Here is a 19,091-nt window from a genome sequence, read left to right on the forward strand (position 1 = left end):
GATGCCGAGGCGTGGCAGTGTCTGATGGCTGGGTGCATTCACTCGGCTCTTTGATGCCCGCACCTCGATGCCGAGGCGTGGCAGTGTCTGATGGCTGGGTGCATTCACTCGGCTCTTTGATGCCCGCATCCCTAGGACGTGGCGTAGCAACGCCCGTTCACTTGGCTAGCCAGGTGGGCGACGAACAGCGCAGCTACTAAGTGTAATTCAGTCTTAATGTGTGGTCTGTCGAAGGGGCGTTAAAGCCACCGAGGATCCAAGACCTGCTCGAGAAGTGAAATAACGATGCAAAACGTTTGATTCTCATTGCCTTATTTCTGATTTATTAAGGTCGAGTAATGAAAATACTGCACTTTTATTATGTGTGCAGCACACAAATATGACCTCACAACATTGGCATGCAGAAGTTTTTGATTCTCATTATAGTAAGATAACAAGGCTTAGAGGATAGCTGCGTAATAAATACACTTCAATATTGACCCTGTAACTGAGAAATAGAAAGTATCGTCGTCAGCTGTGGTCCCTTCGCTCAACTAACATGTAATTGAGGTCTTGCACGGCGTAACTCAGAAAACACGAGCGCTACCCTTTGAGAAGTGAAAGTAATAAGAGAAAAATTGCGCCTAAGCTGAAGAAGAAAATTTTAAATAGTTTAGGTTTTCACTCTTCACTAAATTCCTTCAAATGAGAAGCGCACCTGCAAAGTGCGATGTTAAACAATCTAAATCTCTTGAGTGCAGAATGCAGATATTAAGGATGAATATTAAGTATATGATTACGCAAACTGAAGTACGTAGTTAATTTGAATGAATTCAAGTAAATGGATTCAAATTTCGCGTAACGCGCTTGAACATGGTTTTTGCCACCCTAACGAGAAAAATTCCAAGTAGATAACAGACAGTGACACAATATATATTTAATTTCAAGGGCGTTCGAGCAACTCGAACAAACTTATGTAATATCAGCTAAGAGTTTAGCGATCAGCAACAGCTCAGTGAAAGTGAATGGTTCTTTAAAACGACTTGATACGGTCAGGTTCCGTAGACTTAATTGGAGAGTAGTTCCTCCGTGCAGTGTCTCGCTTTCTTTAGGGCAAGTCTGAGATTATTTATCGGTGAACTCAATTAGGATAACCCTATACTGCATCTGAACTGGAATTATAGCGCGACGAATTTCATTAGGATTCGTGAAATGAGAATTGGACGTAGTTAAACAAGCACTTAGCTAAAGGGGCCAACTTGTCGGCACCCGTGACACTACTTCACAATTTCCTAAATATATCACGGCAGCATATCACAGCACAACAACCTGTCATGACACAACAACATGTAATGTTACAACCTGTCACGGCACAACAACCTGTCATGACGCAACAACCTGTCATGACGCAACAACCTGTCATGACACAACAACCTGTCATGACACAACAACCTGTAATGTCACAACCTGTCACGACACAACAACCTGTCACGGCACAACAACCTGTCATAACGCAACAACCTGTTATGACGCAACAACCTGTCATGACACAACAACCTGTCATGACACAACAACCTGTCATGACACAACAACCTGTCATGACGCAACAACCTGTCATGACACAACAACCTGTAATGTCACAACCTGTCACGGCACTATAAAATTTCACGGCACAACAACCTGTCACGACACAACAACCTGTCACGGCACAACAACCTGCCACGGCACAACAACCTGTCATGACACAACAACATGTCACACCACAACAACATGTCATGACACAACAACCAGTAATGTCACAACCTGTCACGGTGCAACAAAATTTTACGGCACAACAACCTGTTATGACACAACAACATGTCACACCACAACAACCTGTCATGACACAACAACATAATAAAAATAGCGGTTTCAGCGTTTATTAGGCCGTAGGCCTGTCGCCGATTCTTAACAGTGCAGAACATCCACAGCATGTTGCGGGCTTGAACTCGTTTTGTGAATTCACATTCGCAACTCCTCACTGCTTCCAATTTTCTTCGCTTAACCGCCCGGCCTCCTTGCCGATTCTGACCAGAAACTGGCGCACAGAGCTGGGATCGAACCCACGCCTCTCTGCGCCAATCTTGGTACTCTGAACTGTAACCACTGGGCCACCCTGCCCAAACTATCGGGCCAAACTATCGCGTTTGGCCCGGGTCTCCAGAAAATGGAAGCGGTCTAAACACCTAACGATGGCAATCCGTAAAGGTCCAGGAAAAAACTTGATACTTCTGTGAACATTTACTTCTTAAACAAACAGCAACAACAGCATCATGACACAACAACCTGTCATGACACAACAACCTGTCATGACACAATAGCGTGTCACTGAACAACACTTTGTCATAGCAAAACTACCTGTAACGGCTCATCACCATTTCAGGGTTATTGTTGGTCGATATAAAACGATCAGGTGAATCATATATGTTTTGCCGTTTGGTAAGGCACAATTGGTCAGACGTTGGGAGGGGCACAACAATAAGGGGCACAACAAGCGTGCCCGGCAAGATGGCACACGCAGGCAGGAAAGTCCAGCCTTTCTCTCTCTGCCTGCCCAGTCAACTTCCAGGGTATGGCATCTCAACTAGAACTGCACTTAAAACCGACAGCTAGTTTAAAAATAAAATAGAGAATAACAAGTCTTGTTTCACTTTTGTTCTAATTCGAAACGTGAAGAAAGTATACCCGTCTCAATTACAAATTTATATTCCAATGAAGAGTTGCTTTCTAAAAACTGGACTAAAATCCTAACAAGCTGCAAAAAAATGTTGAACTTCTCAACTAAATGTCTAATTTTGCAAAAATCATAATGCACCATCAAGTGAAAGGAATTTAAATAGTAACACATGAGGCAATAGGTATAAATTTTCATCAAGTTAATTAAATAAAATGTTAGCAAATAATGTGATAATATATCATGTCATCCACACAGCTGAAAAATATGCAAAATAAATGTTCCAGCAGAAGAATTTGTCTCGGGGAGACGTGAAATGTCACCTCGCACCTCGTCCTTCTCTCAATATTTTATACCGAAAAATCTCCTGCAGTCGCATTCATATTATCATGCCAAGATCGAACCTTAGAAGCCTTTCACAGCAAGTGAAAGTTGCGTGAGATATAAACTGATTTCTGAGCGGCGCTGGCCATTCTCAGGTTATCTGACGAAATTAAATGGAGTTCAAGGCATCGGAACTTCAGGATAATGACTTCATGGATAATGAACTTCAGGATAAACTGCATCATTCGGGCATAAAATGAATATTAATTACAAAACTAATTAACTCTGAGCTCCAATTAAATTCATAAGAGTTCAATCTTGGTACATTATTCTAGTTTAATTTTGAATTTGAACTCATTAATAGTGTATTGAATTTTTTAACTTATGAGACTAAATCTGAATTGATTAATTTTTGAACGCAACGAGACACACAAAAATATGAAAAATACATCTATATCGCTACTCTTTGGTCCGAATCATATCCAGTTTTTTTACTCGAAATCATGTCCGTTTTTCTCATATTATTCCACATTATTTTTACTTCAGGTTTTTTTATTTGAAAACAGGTGCGCCGTGATGTTTTCAAGTGGCATTTGAAGTCAGCATCTCTCAGCTCATGGGCAGAAGGAAGCGGTGACATTCATGTTTGTTTTGGCTTTTATGGAGTAAAGAAGCTCTCGCTACGTCTAAAGCCACTGGCTTGTTGAAATAATATGCAGTCAAAATAGCCGCATCAGGCTGAATGATGGCGAAGTGGGCTTACAATACCAAATTCGAAAAACTGCTGACAAATTCACCTGATCATATATTATGGGCAAGAATTACATCCGCTTCTTGAAGCATAGGGTGAAAAATACGTTGGTGTGCTCGATCGATGGTGTGATGCTGAAGCAGGAAAATCTATTACATGTCTTTCTTCTACTAAGTATTGTTTTTATGTAATTTTATGCAATTTTCAACTCAAATAACCGAATTGATTTTAAAAACACTAATTGAGTCGCACTTTAAAGTCTCGTGTATGATGAAAAAATATTACTCAGTACTCACTGCAGTTAGTGACAGAGAGCGCATTTTCTCGTCGACGAAAACGTGAATCACGGACGAACGGACAGACAGACAGACGGACGGACAGACAAACAAACGGACGGACGGACAGCCGGACATGACGAGCACAATAGTGCATTTTTCCATAAATGAGAAAATGCGCTAAAAAGAGCGCTAAACCTCCCAGGTGTGAACTCCTAACGTCGGATAAATCCTGTCACGAAACACGACCAAATAATAACTTGAGCAGACCCCGTCACGCACAAATAGACCGGCATGACCATCTGCATGGAGTGTGAACTTCGAGCTCATGCGGCGACATTTGATCTTCGCGATTATTTCCGAACGCCCAATCATCAAAAGGATCATTTATGTTCAGCTTGCCAAAGCGATGGGTCACGAAAATGCGGATTTATTTCCGATTCATTTTTCTGCTCCGTCTAGAAAAGTCTGGCATAATTTACACAAGAATATTGTTCAGTAAAAATTATTGCCATCTTACAATTAATGAAGATCAGCCATTATTGGAAGTAGCCATTATTGTCTCTTTAAAGTAATGTTCTATAAAGACGCTTTCCGAAAATTCGTTATCATATCTTGGAGGCATATACTCATGATGAATTCACGATAAGAATTTACAGTATCTAATGCAAACATATACAATATAATCGCGTTTGGCAGTTACTAGCTACAACGAGGCGTGAGGTGACATTTTTTGCAGTTGATGCGAGTTGCGCAGCGCGGCTCACTTTCTCTTGCCAGCAATTAAGGAGCCTAAATTTTTTTACTGGAGATACAAGTTGAGGTAAAAATTGCATTCAATGGTTAGAAATGTTAGCAAGCAACTATTTTAATTCCAGTGTACAATTGACCCGACATCGATTTGTAAAGTTGCAAGAAACGGAGTCGAGAAGTCGAAGTTGAGACGCTGAAATATACGTATATGCTGAAACGCACATCATTAACTGAAGCCATTGTTTGAAGAATTAGCCTCTTGAGTTTCAGCTTGATCCTCCCGCTTTTAAAATCGGTGTATACGAACAATATACCTAAAACAGTCAAATATGTATAAAGAACAGAATAGGTACAATCATCAGCAACGCATCAGATACGTATATTTTACAAGAAAATATAAAGACTATATAGTACCATACTGCGTCTCCAGTGTCCTTAGACAACTCCGATAAATAAGGCGCATATTAGGAAGCTGACTCGACGATAAGCTGGCATGAAAAAGACCAGTATACTGAACTTGACATTTGCAGTGAGAATTAATTACGGGTAATGGGTGGCCTTATGCTTCCTCCACATGGAAGTCTAAATGACTCAATAAATCTACAACGGAATATATTACCAGCATAGCCATTAGCGCTACACATTTGAGGCTTCTATATTGGACCATCTATTGGGGATGGGGATTGGATTTTACGTATAACAATTGTTGGGAATCTTACCTTTCGATGTAAATATTGTTACATAAACATTTTGATGAACTAAGACATACTGCAGAATACGAAGACTCCAGAACTTGCGTTTTTAGGGGACTTTGAGCAGTGAATGCCAGAGTGTGCGGCTTTACAGGCACCCAGCGTTCACCTTGACACGGCGGTACACGTGCCCAGTTAGAACGGGTATCACCGTCATTGATGTGGGTCACATCCCAGAACGAGATTATAAGGCCCCAAGATAAAAACCTACATGAAAAACCTAGAGCGGAAACGACAATTCTGGAATTCATTGAATTTATGTTGAATAGGATCACCTTAATTCATATGGTATTGAATTTGCTGGCAGAGACTGACACAAAAAAAGCATCAGTCATCAGTCTGACTGAATAATACGCCTGACTGTCGTTATTTCCATATCAGGAAAATCGTAAAAATTATTGAGCAGCAAAGAACGGTTAAGCGTATCCAGGAAATAATGTTGATAAGATAATAGAAGAGGTACGATTTTTGTTTAGAACCTGATAAATACAGAGGTACTTTAAATTATTGCTAATGACCAAGCAAGGCTACAGGATCATAAATCATTACCGCACCTTAGATTTTAAATCCGAATTAAGCAGCTTGAAATGGCAAACTTCAAACGAACAAAAATAAAATGTGAAATTTCTGTAAAACGCGAGATAAGCTAATAACAATTTAATAAATAATTGTTGCATATTTAGATATTTTGTAACTGATTTTTCATTTCACATGAATTACATTTAGTGCAGTTTTATTCTTGAATAAAAAATATGTATTATAAGTTAACTCTTATAACATAGTTGATTAATAAAAGAACTAGGTCTTGATATGAAATGTTATATTCAATTCGTTTAGAAGGTATCATCTTAGGATTGAAGTGAAGGAGCTCTAGGCGACCATGAATAAAAATAGTTTTAGACATTGGCCGAGTCATGTCTATTAAATGGTCATAGAAATTACTTTTAAAAAATTCATAGCCATGTCAAACTTGAATTGTGACCCAAGTAGGGTATTGGGAGCTAGCTGCCAATCTTTGAAAAATAAGGGTACAGAACAAATAACTGGAAAGTGAAAATGAATCCGAACGTTGAATATAGTACTATGTGAAAAACTTATGATGATCTGATGACAGACATTATATTCTTATAGTAAATATACCTTAAACTTACGTCAAAGATTGGCGAGTCATTTTATTTCAGGTGACGATTGATATATACTTTGCAGTATAAAGTCATGCCCCTCAACCGTCACATGTTTACGCAACCTGAAATAGGCGATAAAGTGAGGACGAAGATCAAGTAAGCGAAAATATATAAACCTTATATACAATTTCAAGAAATGCTTAGCAATGATTCAACTGTGAAAAAATTCATTGCTTTTATCGAACAAAAATATGCATAAACCAATAAAAGATCTCCTGTTAGCATACTGATACCAATGAAAGGTAAAGTTGGATCTCATCATTTTCTGATATGCACCGAGAGAAGAGAACGTTGCCTTTTTCGTTGCACAGAAGAAAACTTATGTTGGAGGAATAACTGCTTTAATGCGCATGATATTGAATATTGCTCAAGCAATTCACTCAGTGAGATTTTCATTGGAATTTAGGCCGTGAAATTTTGAGAAAGCGCATTTGCGCATGGGAACAATGCATTTTTTGACCATCCATCAATTGGGTAGAGATATCATAAGAAAGAAGATTTTGATCATTTTGTCAACAAAAAGTACACAAAAAGCATGGTCAGAATTATTTCACATTTCATGACCACCACGAAAGGATAATTGATACACGATGTAATTAAGATGTAAATTGTATTTAAGCTGCGATTCCTTTTGCCATGAGATTAAAAACTATTGAGCTTAATGAACATAAAAGAACTTTTCGTGCCTTAACGAAAGCTGAATATAAAGCATAAATAAAATAAATCGAAATGATATGGCGCAAATCATAATAAAAAACTACATGTAAAATTTACTATCAAAATCTTACTTTCAAAACGCCAATGTCTCCGGAGGCTAGAAAAATTGATCTTGTGGTAACTTATACAGAAGAATCCTCATTGATCACTAAAAAATAAAATTTCAAAATTACAATGGATCTGGCGTAAAACCATTATTATTTTATTCCTAAGAGTTTGCTGGAATACAGTCAATGGCTTCTGTTGAAATTTGTTCTGAAACATTTTAGGTTTTACAAGCACGTATACAGGTACTATCTATTTATTCTACTTTCTACCATAGATTAAAATAAAAATTTGCATTATTAAATTCCAGTTAAGAACAGAGGAGAAGAAATTACCATTAAATCATAGACAAAATAAATATCTCTATTGAAGCTATTTTAAGGATTTAGGATGCACAATGGCGAAATTTTATTGTTCATTCCCATTGTTGATAGAAGATCTCACTTCAAAGCCAGAGGACTCAGGATATTTGTATCCTTCCTCAGATGCTTCAGTCTGTACATCGATGTCATCATCAGCCGTGGCCACGAAAAAACTGTCGGCAGACGCATCATCTTCTTGCCTTACAACTTCTAAATTTTCGACAGCGAAACTTTCAGGGGCATCGACTGATTCGACAAAGTGGGTGAGCGAACCCGACGCATCTCCGATCACAGTTCCTTCCAGTGCCACTTCGCTAAGAGCAGTACGCAGATCAATGCCGCCTGGAAGCTGAGGATTTTCATCTTCCCCGTAATTGACGAAGTAAACTTCAGGTTCAAGTTTAGGATGCACCGGGACTTCGATGAGATCTTGATCTTCTGCTGCAAGTTTCTTGTTAAGAACGTATACTAAAGTCTTCTGCTGAGGAGCTGGTGCAACCAGTGGTTTGAACAGGGCGTCCTTATCTGGGCTGCGCACGAACACGATGTTGTACTCGATCTTAGGCTTAGGAACGGACTTCAAAGTTTTGAATTTGCGTTCCTGCTTAGGAGCGGCATATAAGTACACGTTGCGAACGATTTGTGGTTCGACACAGTCACCTCTTGCGTCTGCAAGTAGGCCATCACCACAACGTGTTGTTTCAATTTTACGAACGCGAGCAACACTTGTAGGTTTAAATTCAGGTCTCGTCAGCGGTTTCGTGGCAACTAAATCTTCGCTGAAAGTATCATGTGTGGCTACGGAGGGACTATCGGTCGTCTCCTCATCATTGACGATGACTTCAAAGGGTTGCTCTACAGGTTGTTCAGCGATTTGGGGTTGTGGAAGATCAGGGACGATTTCATCCTGAACCTGGGGGCTGGACTGAATAGTTTGCTCGAAGAAAACGCCTGACACTTCAGGTCTCTGTTCAACAGCAGGCTCTTGAACGTTGTTAATGGGAACATTATTGGTATTCAATATAAATGGAAGCGTCTGGGGAACGTTAATTTGCTGCTGTTGACCCTGGTTGACCAGCACCAACTGCGGGGATTTGTAGGTTCGTGGAAGCACCTGAGGACTTGCTAGATTTTGATTCTCTTGGTGGTTGGGAGTAAATGATTGAGAAGTTGAGACTTCTTGGACATTGAGCACATCATTTGCCACGCTGCTATGATCCCCTTCATCGTTCATGTGCAGCATGAGACTGGCAGGGACGATGTCCAGACTCTGAGACGGGCTGACGGGCTGGAGTTGAACGGAGTTTTGGACATTGCTGATGGATGCCAGGTTAGAAGACACTCCAATGATCTGCAGGTCTCCCGATTGTGCAAAACCCTGGTCAAAATTCGTAACCTGAGGCTGCTCATCAACAGATGATTGTTGAATGTTATCAACCGAGATTGCCGCACCAACTGATGAAGACGAACGAACGTCCTCTGAAACTATCTGCTGAGGTTGCTCCGGCGATTCGAAGTGTTGTTGCTGAGGCTGCAAGGCTTGCTGTTGAGGTTGGAAATTTTGTTGTTGCGGAAGAAAATTTTGCTGCTGAAGCTGGAAGCTCTGTTGTTCTACCTGAAAATCAGGCTGCTGAGGCTGAAAAGCCTGAAAAGAATCAAACTGAGCGCTCAAGTCTTGTTGATTTTGGCGAGCTGGACTTTGATAGACAAGGGATGGTCCTTGATGCTGGAAGTTCTTAAATCCGTTCACGTGGTTCAACTCGGCAGCTAGGGCTCCGTAGAGCAATGTTGTAAGCACCTGTAGAAAATGTTCATTTTGAACTATCATATATTTTTTAGATAATTTTAATACAAATTATAAGTTGCAAAAAAATAATCGCTGAAATGGTTTGCTGTTATATATACAAATTGAATTGAAAAAAATAATAATTTAGGTTTGCTAAGTTTATAGTTAACAATCATCGTATAAATTAGATGTAATACGAAATATTTATTTTTTGCTTGCGTATATTCATGAAAATAAATGATCAATTTCTAACTAAATATTCCAATTATTTAAAATAAACAATATTGAAAATGTACAGCTAAGTTGCGATGCATGAAACAAATTATCATGTTAGATGTTGGCTGTTAAGTACGGTAAATTAATGTCCAATAAAATTATAAGCACCAAAATAGTCACTGATGAGAGACTCTCATCAGTGATTATTATTATTACAGATCGCCGAGTTTACATGCTTTTAACCCGATCACCAAAAAATCCTATTCAAAACACGCTATTACAATTTTTAATTTAAAAAAATGGGGATGAAAGTTTAAAATGACACAACCTGGAATCTGAGATCCTTCTGCAAAATCACAAAGGCTTCTACTTGCGGGATCTTCACCATTCATGTAAGTTTTCAGCAATTCCAGATAAACCGCAAAAAATATACTTTCCCCGTACATTTTTACGTAAACGGTGATGAGGTGCTAACAAGCGACAGTAAGACTTTCACTCTCTAAGAAATAAAGTTCGCGAAGTTCTACCTTAGCGAGTAAAATTTCTAAGAACGCCAGTTCTTAGAAACTTCATGGTTCTTAGAAAGTTTCATGGTTCCTTTGAGATACTCTCAAAGGAACCATGCGCCCAAATAGAAGCTGTGATACCGTTTCACCGACGTACCAAAAAGATCTTCATCCTGATCATGTGGCGCTAACAGAAGCTTCTGAGCAGCGGAAGAGAACAAGATCTTGGGAAGGGTAAGGGAAGGCGCCTGACGACGGACTGATGAGACAGCAAACCAAAGAGCTTCTTATACCCAGAGGAAAGCACCAATATGCTTGTCATCTCTATTTGCTTAGACTGTTCGTCCCTGATTTAGCCACATGGTTTGTTCCTGCTAACGACCACGGGCGTCAAGTGTGGGAGTTTGCATGGACAGGTCAACTGATGAGCTAGAATGTTCGATCATCAATCCTTAAGATCGACTTCTGTAAATCCAAACTGGCGGATATCTCGAAGGATTTACCAATCTATCATTGCCCAGCAAGTAGATACGACAAAAGATAGTTTATTCATGATTAAGATACTTCAGATTAAATTCATCGCTTGATAAATATTTTATGGCCACATACTAATAAAGATCCTGTAACACAATGGAAATCTGTGAGGGATCATTCATCAGTGAAATTTTGAATATAAATATTTATGGTCACATAACTAAGGATCATGTAACTCAATGAAAATCTGGGAGGGAACATTCATCACTAAAATTTAGAATAGAATACATATTTAACAAATTATCTACGGATTAATGAATATTGTCGATGTCATTCGTGCCTAGAGGCATGACGAGAGTCATGTCTAGCCCCATATCAGTAGATATGGGGCTAGACAGAACTTGTTACTAAAAATTCACGGTAATTACCACGTCACGTTGCGCAAGCATAATTCGAACAGAGGGCCTCCGTCGTTCATTTAGGCAGACACAACCGCCTTCAGTCAGCATTGCTGACCCCGAAATCTTCCGTCACGATTCTCGGTAAGTTTACACGCGCATGTAAGAACCGCTGGTTGATGAGCCTAATTTCAATGCAAATTTGGAAGGTGTGTCTAAGCAATGGGCATCGTGCGTGAACACAAATAGGCGAGTCTCGAGAGCGAAAATTAAAAGTTTTGACTTTTCTAGACATGGGGAAAGGAAAGGCCGTCGAAAAGTGCAAATCACGAATGATGCGACTGCGCGACCAGAAGTAAATCCTGGGCACGCCTTGAGGCCTCGCTAATGTGAACGCGATTTCCTTGACGTTGTTTCTTAATTGCTCAGTTACGACGATTTCATAATTCTAAAATTGAAATAAAATTAGACGAATCTATGAACATTTTTCATCCGAAATTGTAATAACTCTATTCCCCTCTACTCTCCAATAGCAACGCTACAATAATAATAATTGCAAAAGGAAATTGCAGCAGGACACGGGCCTAATTCTTCAGTGCCGACACTTCTATTCTATTCTAGATAAAATGTATTGATCAGATATGCCCCTCCCTTTCGCTTAGACTCAATTTGGCTAAAAATGCAAGTCAAACGTCGCCGATATTAGCGTAGTTTATGAGTCTAACTCTTTCCCTAATGAGAGGAGCGGTCATTTCTCTTCAGCCTTGATCCATCATGTCACGGCCAACGAAAAACATTTCTAGAGGCTGTCTTTGTTTCCTCTGTAGATTGTGTTAATTAACAGGCAAAACGATACCAGAGAAAGGCAAACTAACTACAGCGATGACGTGTGAGGTGACACCAATATTGATGACCACCAGAGCTCGAACAGCAAACAATATTCCTCTGAGCATCGTCATGAGCGCGAATGCATTTATTACAATCACAATACCGAGCAGTGAGCGAGTATGTGCGCTCAACTCGATTGTGATCACTTCGGTACCCTCAACACAGGTCACCGAATGAGCCTAATCGTGCATTAAGCTATGATAAATACTTCACACTTTCAGGCCAGCACAGACTGATTAGAGTCAATGCTTAGAGTCCTCAATAAGCTCTGATTTTAAGCCTTCTAATGTGCACAGGGCAATAAAAATTTCCTCTTGTAAAAGTCAAGCAAACTTTCATCGTCGAAGACCACGCCAGAACCGCACAGAGCAGGGCAAGGTCTTGCTTGCCTTAAGAGGAAATCTGCGGTGTCTTCTCACCTATTTGAGGCGTCCACTTTCGATATCATCTCGCGAGCGTCTCTCAAACTACGCTGTTTACTGAGCCTCAATCGCTCCTACGGTCAACACGATTCAAAGCCCGCAACGCAAACAAGCAGTGCTTTTGGTGCGGAGTCGGTCCAATCTATCTGTCGGTCAAAAGCCCTTACAGGAGGGCTTAAAAAAATTATTTGGGATTCAAGGGCTTCACGATAGAAGCTCTAAGGACCAAGAATTTATGACTGTCTAATTCAATAATAAAAGTCAGCCTCGCTAGCATGACAAACGAAAGAAAAAATGTGGCTTTTATAAAAAAAAACTTTGATGGCTAGACTTTACAATAAAATATATGTTAGTCAGGGATTAACAAACGATAGCGTTCCTTTCATAAGTGATACTATTAATGTTCGCAGAACATTTGCCTCAGTAGTTCTCAAGTGCAAAGTATTCGCTGAAAATAATATATTGAAGCATAAACGGCACCTATAAGAAAACGTCGATTGTCTATTAGTCCTGCTAATGATTCTTCCTGAACTGATATGAAATAGAAAAATTTTTAGCTGAAAGAACGCACTGTCATCTGGAAGAATTATAAGAGTTTAATTTGATGCAATTCGAGAAAACACTAGTTAAAGAATACACTGGTACTGCACTAGTAAACATAATGCACTCCAACATGCAAGGACTAAAACTTTTAAATGCAAATTACGGCAACTAAATAATTACTTTATCACAGAAAATGTAACTATAGATCAGAATATCAATAGAGCATAAACGTACATAAATGGTTTCTTGGAGCTGCGCGAATGATATTTTCTTTAGCGTATTTCCAACTTGGATTTAAGGTATGTATCGATTCGGCCAATGTTTGTCCTGTCTCGTCACGATAAATTTTAGAAGAAGTACGAATAAAGTGTGACATCGTGGCAAAAAATACAACACAAAACTTGATTAAATTGCAGTATTATAAAAAATAGTGCCATGCGACACCGAAAAAATAGGCGCAAGGCTGCCTCGCATCTCGGAGCATCCAATCCTTTCACTTATGGCACGTGGCTGCGAAATTATACGCAAGGAATAAAATAGTGTCGATGATGATACCAGATAAATGTGTCAGCTGTATAACAGAAGTTTATTTTTCTTAATATAGCAAAAGCGTCGACACTTTGCCGACTTGCCATGCCGTTCACTATAGCAGTCTCCGGCACGCCAGTCTTTAAATTTCAGCTGAAGTCTGTTTTACAAGTCATGTGCTAGAACAGAACAATGGTAAAAATTACAGATTTTGAGAGATGCTAATTTAGTAACAATAGATGATCAACAAGATATTCATCAACAGGCCGATGATAATAAGCGAAGGAGAAGAGACTGTTACAGACACTGTTTTTCTGATGGCAGCTTCTAGTTTTCAGTTAGAAGATGCGATAGTAAATGAAAGCACAAAGCTGGCTATGTTATGAAAAGTAGCGAATAGCCAGAAAAGGCAAGCAGTTTCCCTCAAGGCTCGATCGTTACCAGACCTCGTCGTCCAGCTGAGAAAGTGCTTCTGTACGCATAAGGCCTTTCTATGTTTACCTTCACATCCGCTCAGGTCATTAGTAGGAGGAATTAAAGTAATTAGTTGTAGAAATTCGACTCAATACTTTTGATTAATTTTTTATGGAGCAATTTATCCCAGCCTCGAGGCTACGACAAAAGTACATCAAGAGAAAAAGTTGAGCAATCCGTACTGACAAGGTTGGTCAATGACAATACTTTTCATGACAGATTTTCTTATTCATTACTTATACCCTATCTTCATTGTACTTCAATTCGACGAGTGGTAATAAACGTGGGAATTCTTATAAATTGTTATTTCCATTCAATTAAACATTAATGCAATGTTTTTCAGTTTAATTCCGTTTTTTTATTCAGCTTTATATTATACTTCACTTTTTCCTTTTTGCCTTATTTAATTTCAATCAGTTAAACTAAAATAAATCCAACATTCCAAAAGAGTGTTTCTTCAGTAACCTTCGTAATTGTACTCGCACTAAGAATAATACGGACATCAGTGGCGCAATAGAGAGGGCGGAAGATCTTGTTATCTGGCGTATTTTCGCTCACCACTCAGCAGACATGACTAAGCGCACTCGAAACCACTCGCAAATTACGACTCCTGCAGATGGTCTACCATTCCCTACAAGGAGAGACTTCCTTGGAGTCAAGCCATTACTGAAACAGAATCTGCACAGGCAAATGCAGTGAATGAAAATCCCATTTGCCTTTAAGGTGTTTAAATCCAATAGGCGTTTAAGGTATTTAAATCAAATAGACGTTCTGGGTATTCACACGATACGTAACGATGTTTGGACATTTAATAGCCGGTCACATTTCCATCATTAAATCTAAAAAATATTCTATAGACAGAAGAAGTTTCCAAATAGACCTTCAGTTTTGTTGATATTAACTTGATATTAATCATAAATTATTCACGAAATTAAAATGACGAACACCAAAACAAAAGACAAAATGGCGAGCGGCCAGTTTTTGTTAACCTCTTCGTCCAACGCCTAATAATTGGCAGTGGATTTTATTCAAAAAATTTAGAGCATGCATAAAAATAAAATAGTTCCATAAGAAAATCTCAAGGTACGCGACACTTGAAAATTATTTCATTTAATGCAGCACCAAGTTACGCTATCTTATTTTTTTATTTCTTGCGTTAAAACTACCGTCGTGTTGGGATAATCAGCTATTCCACACAATAGGTAGTAGCTACAAGCTCACTGCACACTGTTTCATCTGCAAGTTTATTAAACCAATCATGATTAAATTGTATTATTAAGTTACGCATTTCGTAGAGTCTAAGGACTTACCAGCTGGAGTTTAAGTATGGCGAAATGATTACCATATTAAAGTGAAAATTCATACCTAGCATTTAGACACAGAGAAGAATTGTGGTGTTGAATCAGTGGCAAGCAAATGCAATTATGACGCTGAAAACTTTTTTCTCTCAAGTTAACCTTGACCGAAAAAGGCATTTGAGCCGCGAGAATCAAATGACTTCAACACTAGGCGACATTTCGGTGGTCATTTCCGTGATGGGAAGCAAGACCTCGCTAGGTAAGTGAGCACTGAGCAGTCCAACCTCTCTATACAATCATGGACGTAATCTAAAGCTGAGGCGTTTAACATCTTTCACGAGCTCCAAAAACTGCTTAAAACAGCAAGTCAACTTGATTGCAGCATCTGCAGTGAATTCAGATGTGTTTTCGCTGTAATTGAGTTGCAGACTCGCAGTGTATGGTGATACAGCCATACATGGCACAATGAACACAAGCGCGGATGTGCACCGTGAGACCCATCGATTTTCCTACGTCAACGCTTTTGGCTAGCGTTCGATTCCAAACAAACACTCGTCAGCGGGGGCATCAGCAAGCAAATACAAATTCATCGGCAAAACATTCAAATTTCAGTCAATTGAAAGGCGGGAAGTGGTTTGCAAGAGTGACGCGTCACACACTAAAGGACTTAAAAGGCTTTCGATATTGCTTAATCCTTGCATAGTGCATTAAAAATCATTTTGCGTTTCAGCGATCAAAGAAAAACTCAGGCACATTTGATTTCAAGCTGCAAAAAACGACCTATACCAGAGCCATTACTAAAAGCTAGCAGAGGTCTCTATATTTAGTCGGACAATCAAAAGAACCAAAATGTGCTAATGCATTGAACTGCGTTCAGAATCGAAACCATTGATGAATGAATTTGTGAGTCTCGAAGTACCAAAGAACCTCGTTGGCAGAAAAAGAATGAATGCTTCGTGTTTTCTTTGTAATATCACATGAAATTCAATCTAAAAGCAAACTTTCATTGATTATAAATTCGAATTTTGTGGATTCATTCCTTATCAAAAGTGTGAATTTGAAATAACTTTTACATCAAAACATCTCACAAGCGGCCCTAGTGACTAATGCGGCTTTGCAATACAAATTCTTGCTCAAGAAAAACATCAAACGTCCTCGTAAATGAAGGCTGTCCGTCAAAAATGAAAGGCTTTTCAGTTTTGTGGAAGCTTAGAGCGCCTCTTGTCAGCGCGGACGACACTCGAGGACGAGAGCACTTCGGGTTTAGACGACAAGTTAGCGAAGCTACCGCGTCTCCTAACAAGCGCGTCCTTTGTGTCGTGGAGAGGTAGCGCGGCGAAAGCTGCAAACCTTCCAATGAAACCTAAAACTATTAACCTTTAATTCCTTAATGATTTTCAAATGAAATGCTTGCAAGAATAGATTATTGTCTACCACACCATATTTCGAGAAAAAATCAACGATTCAACATTAAAAAAGAAACTTTTAAATGTTTGGATTTTTGAAGAGTGCGATACCTTCTGATTAAATAAAATAGTGGTATAAATAATTAGCGTACCGTATTTACGCACTTTGGCTTGGACCAAGAGAAAAAATATAGAAGCTCAGAAAATTTCTTCTTGTATATTTTCAAGGCCCAAGCTGGCCCTAAGCCACCCCATCATTTCATTATGACCTCTACTAAAACTAATTTTTCAGTCGCATTCCTTTCCCTTTCGAATCGGTTCTTTTCCATTTAAAAGAAAAAAAGTCTCCGACATCTCAAGCCCATAAGTTTTCAAGTACACTGACGAAAAGTTTTTTTCGTCCATGGTTATCATTCACGCAAAAGTAATCCATGCATACTGGTACAGCCTACATATAGGCAAGATAAACAGAACTATTTTCTTCCGACGACTGCTCACTGATGCTTTGCATAAGCTTTTAACCGCTCGGCATTTGCTTTTACTCTAGTTGCTCAAACATTTGTCGCCATCATCCGCATAACGACACAAACATTTGTCGCTCATTTTTATTAATGCGGACTAAAATTCTCCAATGTCAGAACACTTACAAACGAGCGCATCAGCAATACAACATTACTTTAGGCTGCTCATTATTGGCTCCATTCACAGAGCTTAAAAAGATCGAGCCGAACAAATGACTGACAAAGCAGCAACCTAATGAGACATCTTAAGCTTTGTGTTCCGACGCAAACAGACGTTGTTTTCCAGTGATATTTCCGGATTGTAATCTCAAGTCATGGCCGATGCTATGCCTCCGAATCTGAGAACCGACACGCCGCATGAGGGGTCGAGCTTGAGAAGGCGTCTTGCGTCGCGCTCCCTCGTAGCAGAAAGGGACCCGAACCAAAGTCATCAGAGCAAACGGTTCTGAGCCAAGCAACAAACTGAATCATTTTTAATCGAGTGAATAAAAACTAGAAGGGGAGAATCTCTAAGAAAAAAAAGGGATACTTAAAAAGTAAAATTAAGTGAATGGTAGAAAAAATCAGTCTCTTCGGATGGGCAAAAATCCTCGTGATCAAATATGATTGTCTCATAAATCAGAGAAACAAACACAATCAAACTCATCAGTCTTTGGCCCACCTCAAAGGTCATCATGACCGTACGGAAGCGCTCAAATCTTCCTAATTAAACAAAAATTACCTCGTTAGTCTGAAAGAAACGTCCATTGAAGGCCCACAACCTGCTTTAAGAATCACTTCCCATTGCGCTAAGTCCTTGCCAAGGGTTTCTACAATGGATGGCTTGATATTTTTCTGGCACTGACGAATATTCAAGAGTTGATTCAGTGGCTGTGTAAGTAATTCATTATTTGCACGCGGCATCACGACACGCAAACAAATCCAACATAAGCCTCATGAAACGCGGCGAAAATCTGCCAGTCACAGCAGCAGGAAAATGTGAAGCGCTCTACGGAGAAAGTCTTTAGGCTGCGCCAAACTGTTTTCCAGATCGTGAAATATTATTGATCAAATAATCTAAATGCGGGGCAAACTTTTTAATTATATATTTTATAAATTTCAAGTACGCACAGTTTGAAAGTATAATAATATGGGTAGCTTGGATCAGACAGATCTTGTCAAGCTCCAGCCTATGAGACAACGCATCTTAAAATGTCCCGCTCTGAAAAAAAGTGGTACACTCTACAGGATAACCGTTAAATACATCAAACACCTCAATTCCCTGAAATGACGAACATTACATCGGATTTATCGCATGAATACAATACTACATGACACATTCCTTTCACTTTTACGGCGATAGAGTAAAGTTCCAGCTACGTCGTATCGTAACTTATACGGAATACGATTACAAGCTCAACTTACGGTATCAAACTGAAACAATTCCGAGTAATGATGGACAGACAAGGCGTCTGATCCAAACAAGTTCTGTTTCCTGCAAAGAAATTGCTACAAACATGACGTAACACAAAGAATTATGAAGAATGCTTAGGATAAAAGTCTTGGAGTGTGTAGCATTATTTATCACTAGGGATAGAAAAAAATCAATTACCCGGTAGGTATTTCTACGCCGCACGCAAGGGGAATAATAAACTGCATTTAAAGGATAATAAATGTAAATTTAGTACGAGAAATATTATATTTAATATAAAAATTAAATTTTCAATAGCCAAAACATGCAGATAAGTCTATAACCACTTCTTGAAGTTTTAAAAACTTTGAGCTTAGATCTATGAA

At 39.1% G+C, this 19,091-nt stretch overlaps 1 protein-coding gene across 1 annotated transcript; it reads right to left on the bottom strand.

Moving 5' to 3' along the window:
• Window positions 1-7,324: 7,324 nt before the first annotated feature.
• Window positions 7,325-10,636, bottom strand: LOC108671546. The gene is made up of 2 exons (XM_018159103.2): window positions 10,521-10,636; window positions 7,325-9,653 (listed from the first exon to the last, which is right to left on the bottom strand). Exons 1-2 carry the CDS (start codon window positions 10,542-10,544, stop codon window positions 7,902-7,904), a joined length of 1,776 nt encoding a protein of 591 aa, XP_018014592.1. The 5' UTR covers window positions 10,545-10,636; the 3' UTR covers window positions 7,325-7,901.
• Between the last annotated feature and the right edge of the window lie 8,455 nt (window positions 10,637-19,091).

Source organism: Hyalella azteca, unplaced genomic scaffold, assembly GCF_000764305.2.
Source record: "Hyalella azteca isolate HAZT.00-mixed unplaced genomic scaffold, Hazt_2.0.2 contig12860, whole genome shotgun sequence".
Classification (NCBI taxonomy): Eukaryota; Metazoa; Arthropoda; class Malacostraca; order Amphipoda; family Hyalellidae; genus Hyalella; species Hyalella azteca.

Coding starts and splice junctions, on each gene's coding strand:
- LOC108671546 (XM_018159103.2), bottom strand. CDS start 10,544: ATGATCAGGATGAAGATCTTTTTG. Junction 9,654..10,520: donor TCAGGATGAAGATCTTTTTG/GTACGTCGGTGA, acceptor CATTTTCTACAG/GTGCTTACAACATTGCTCTA.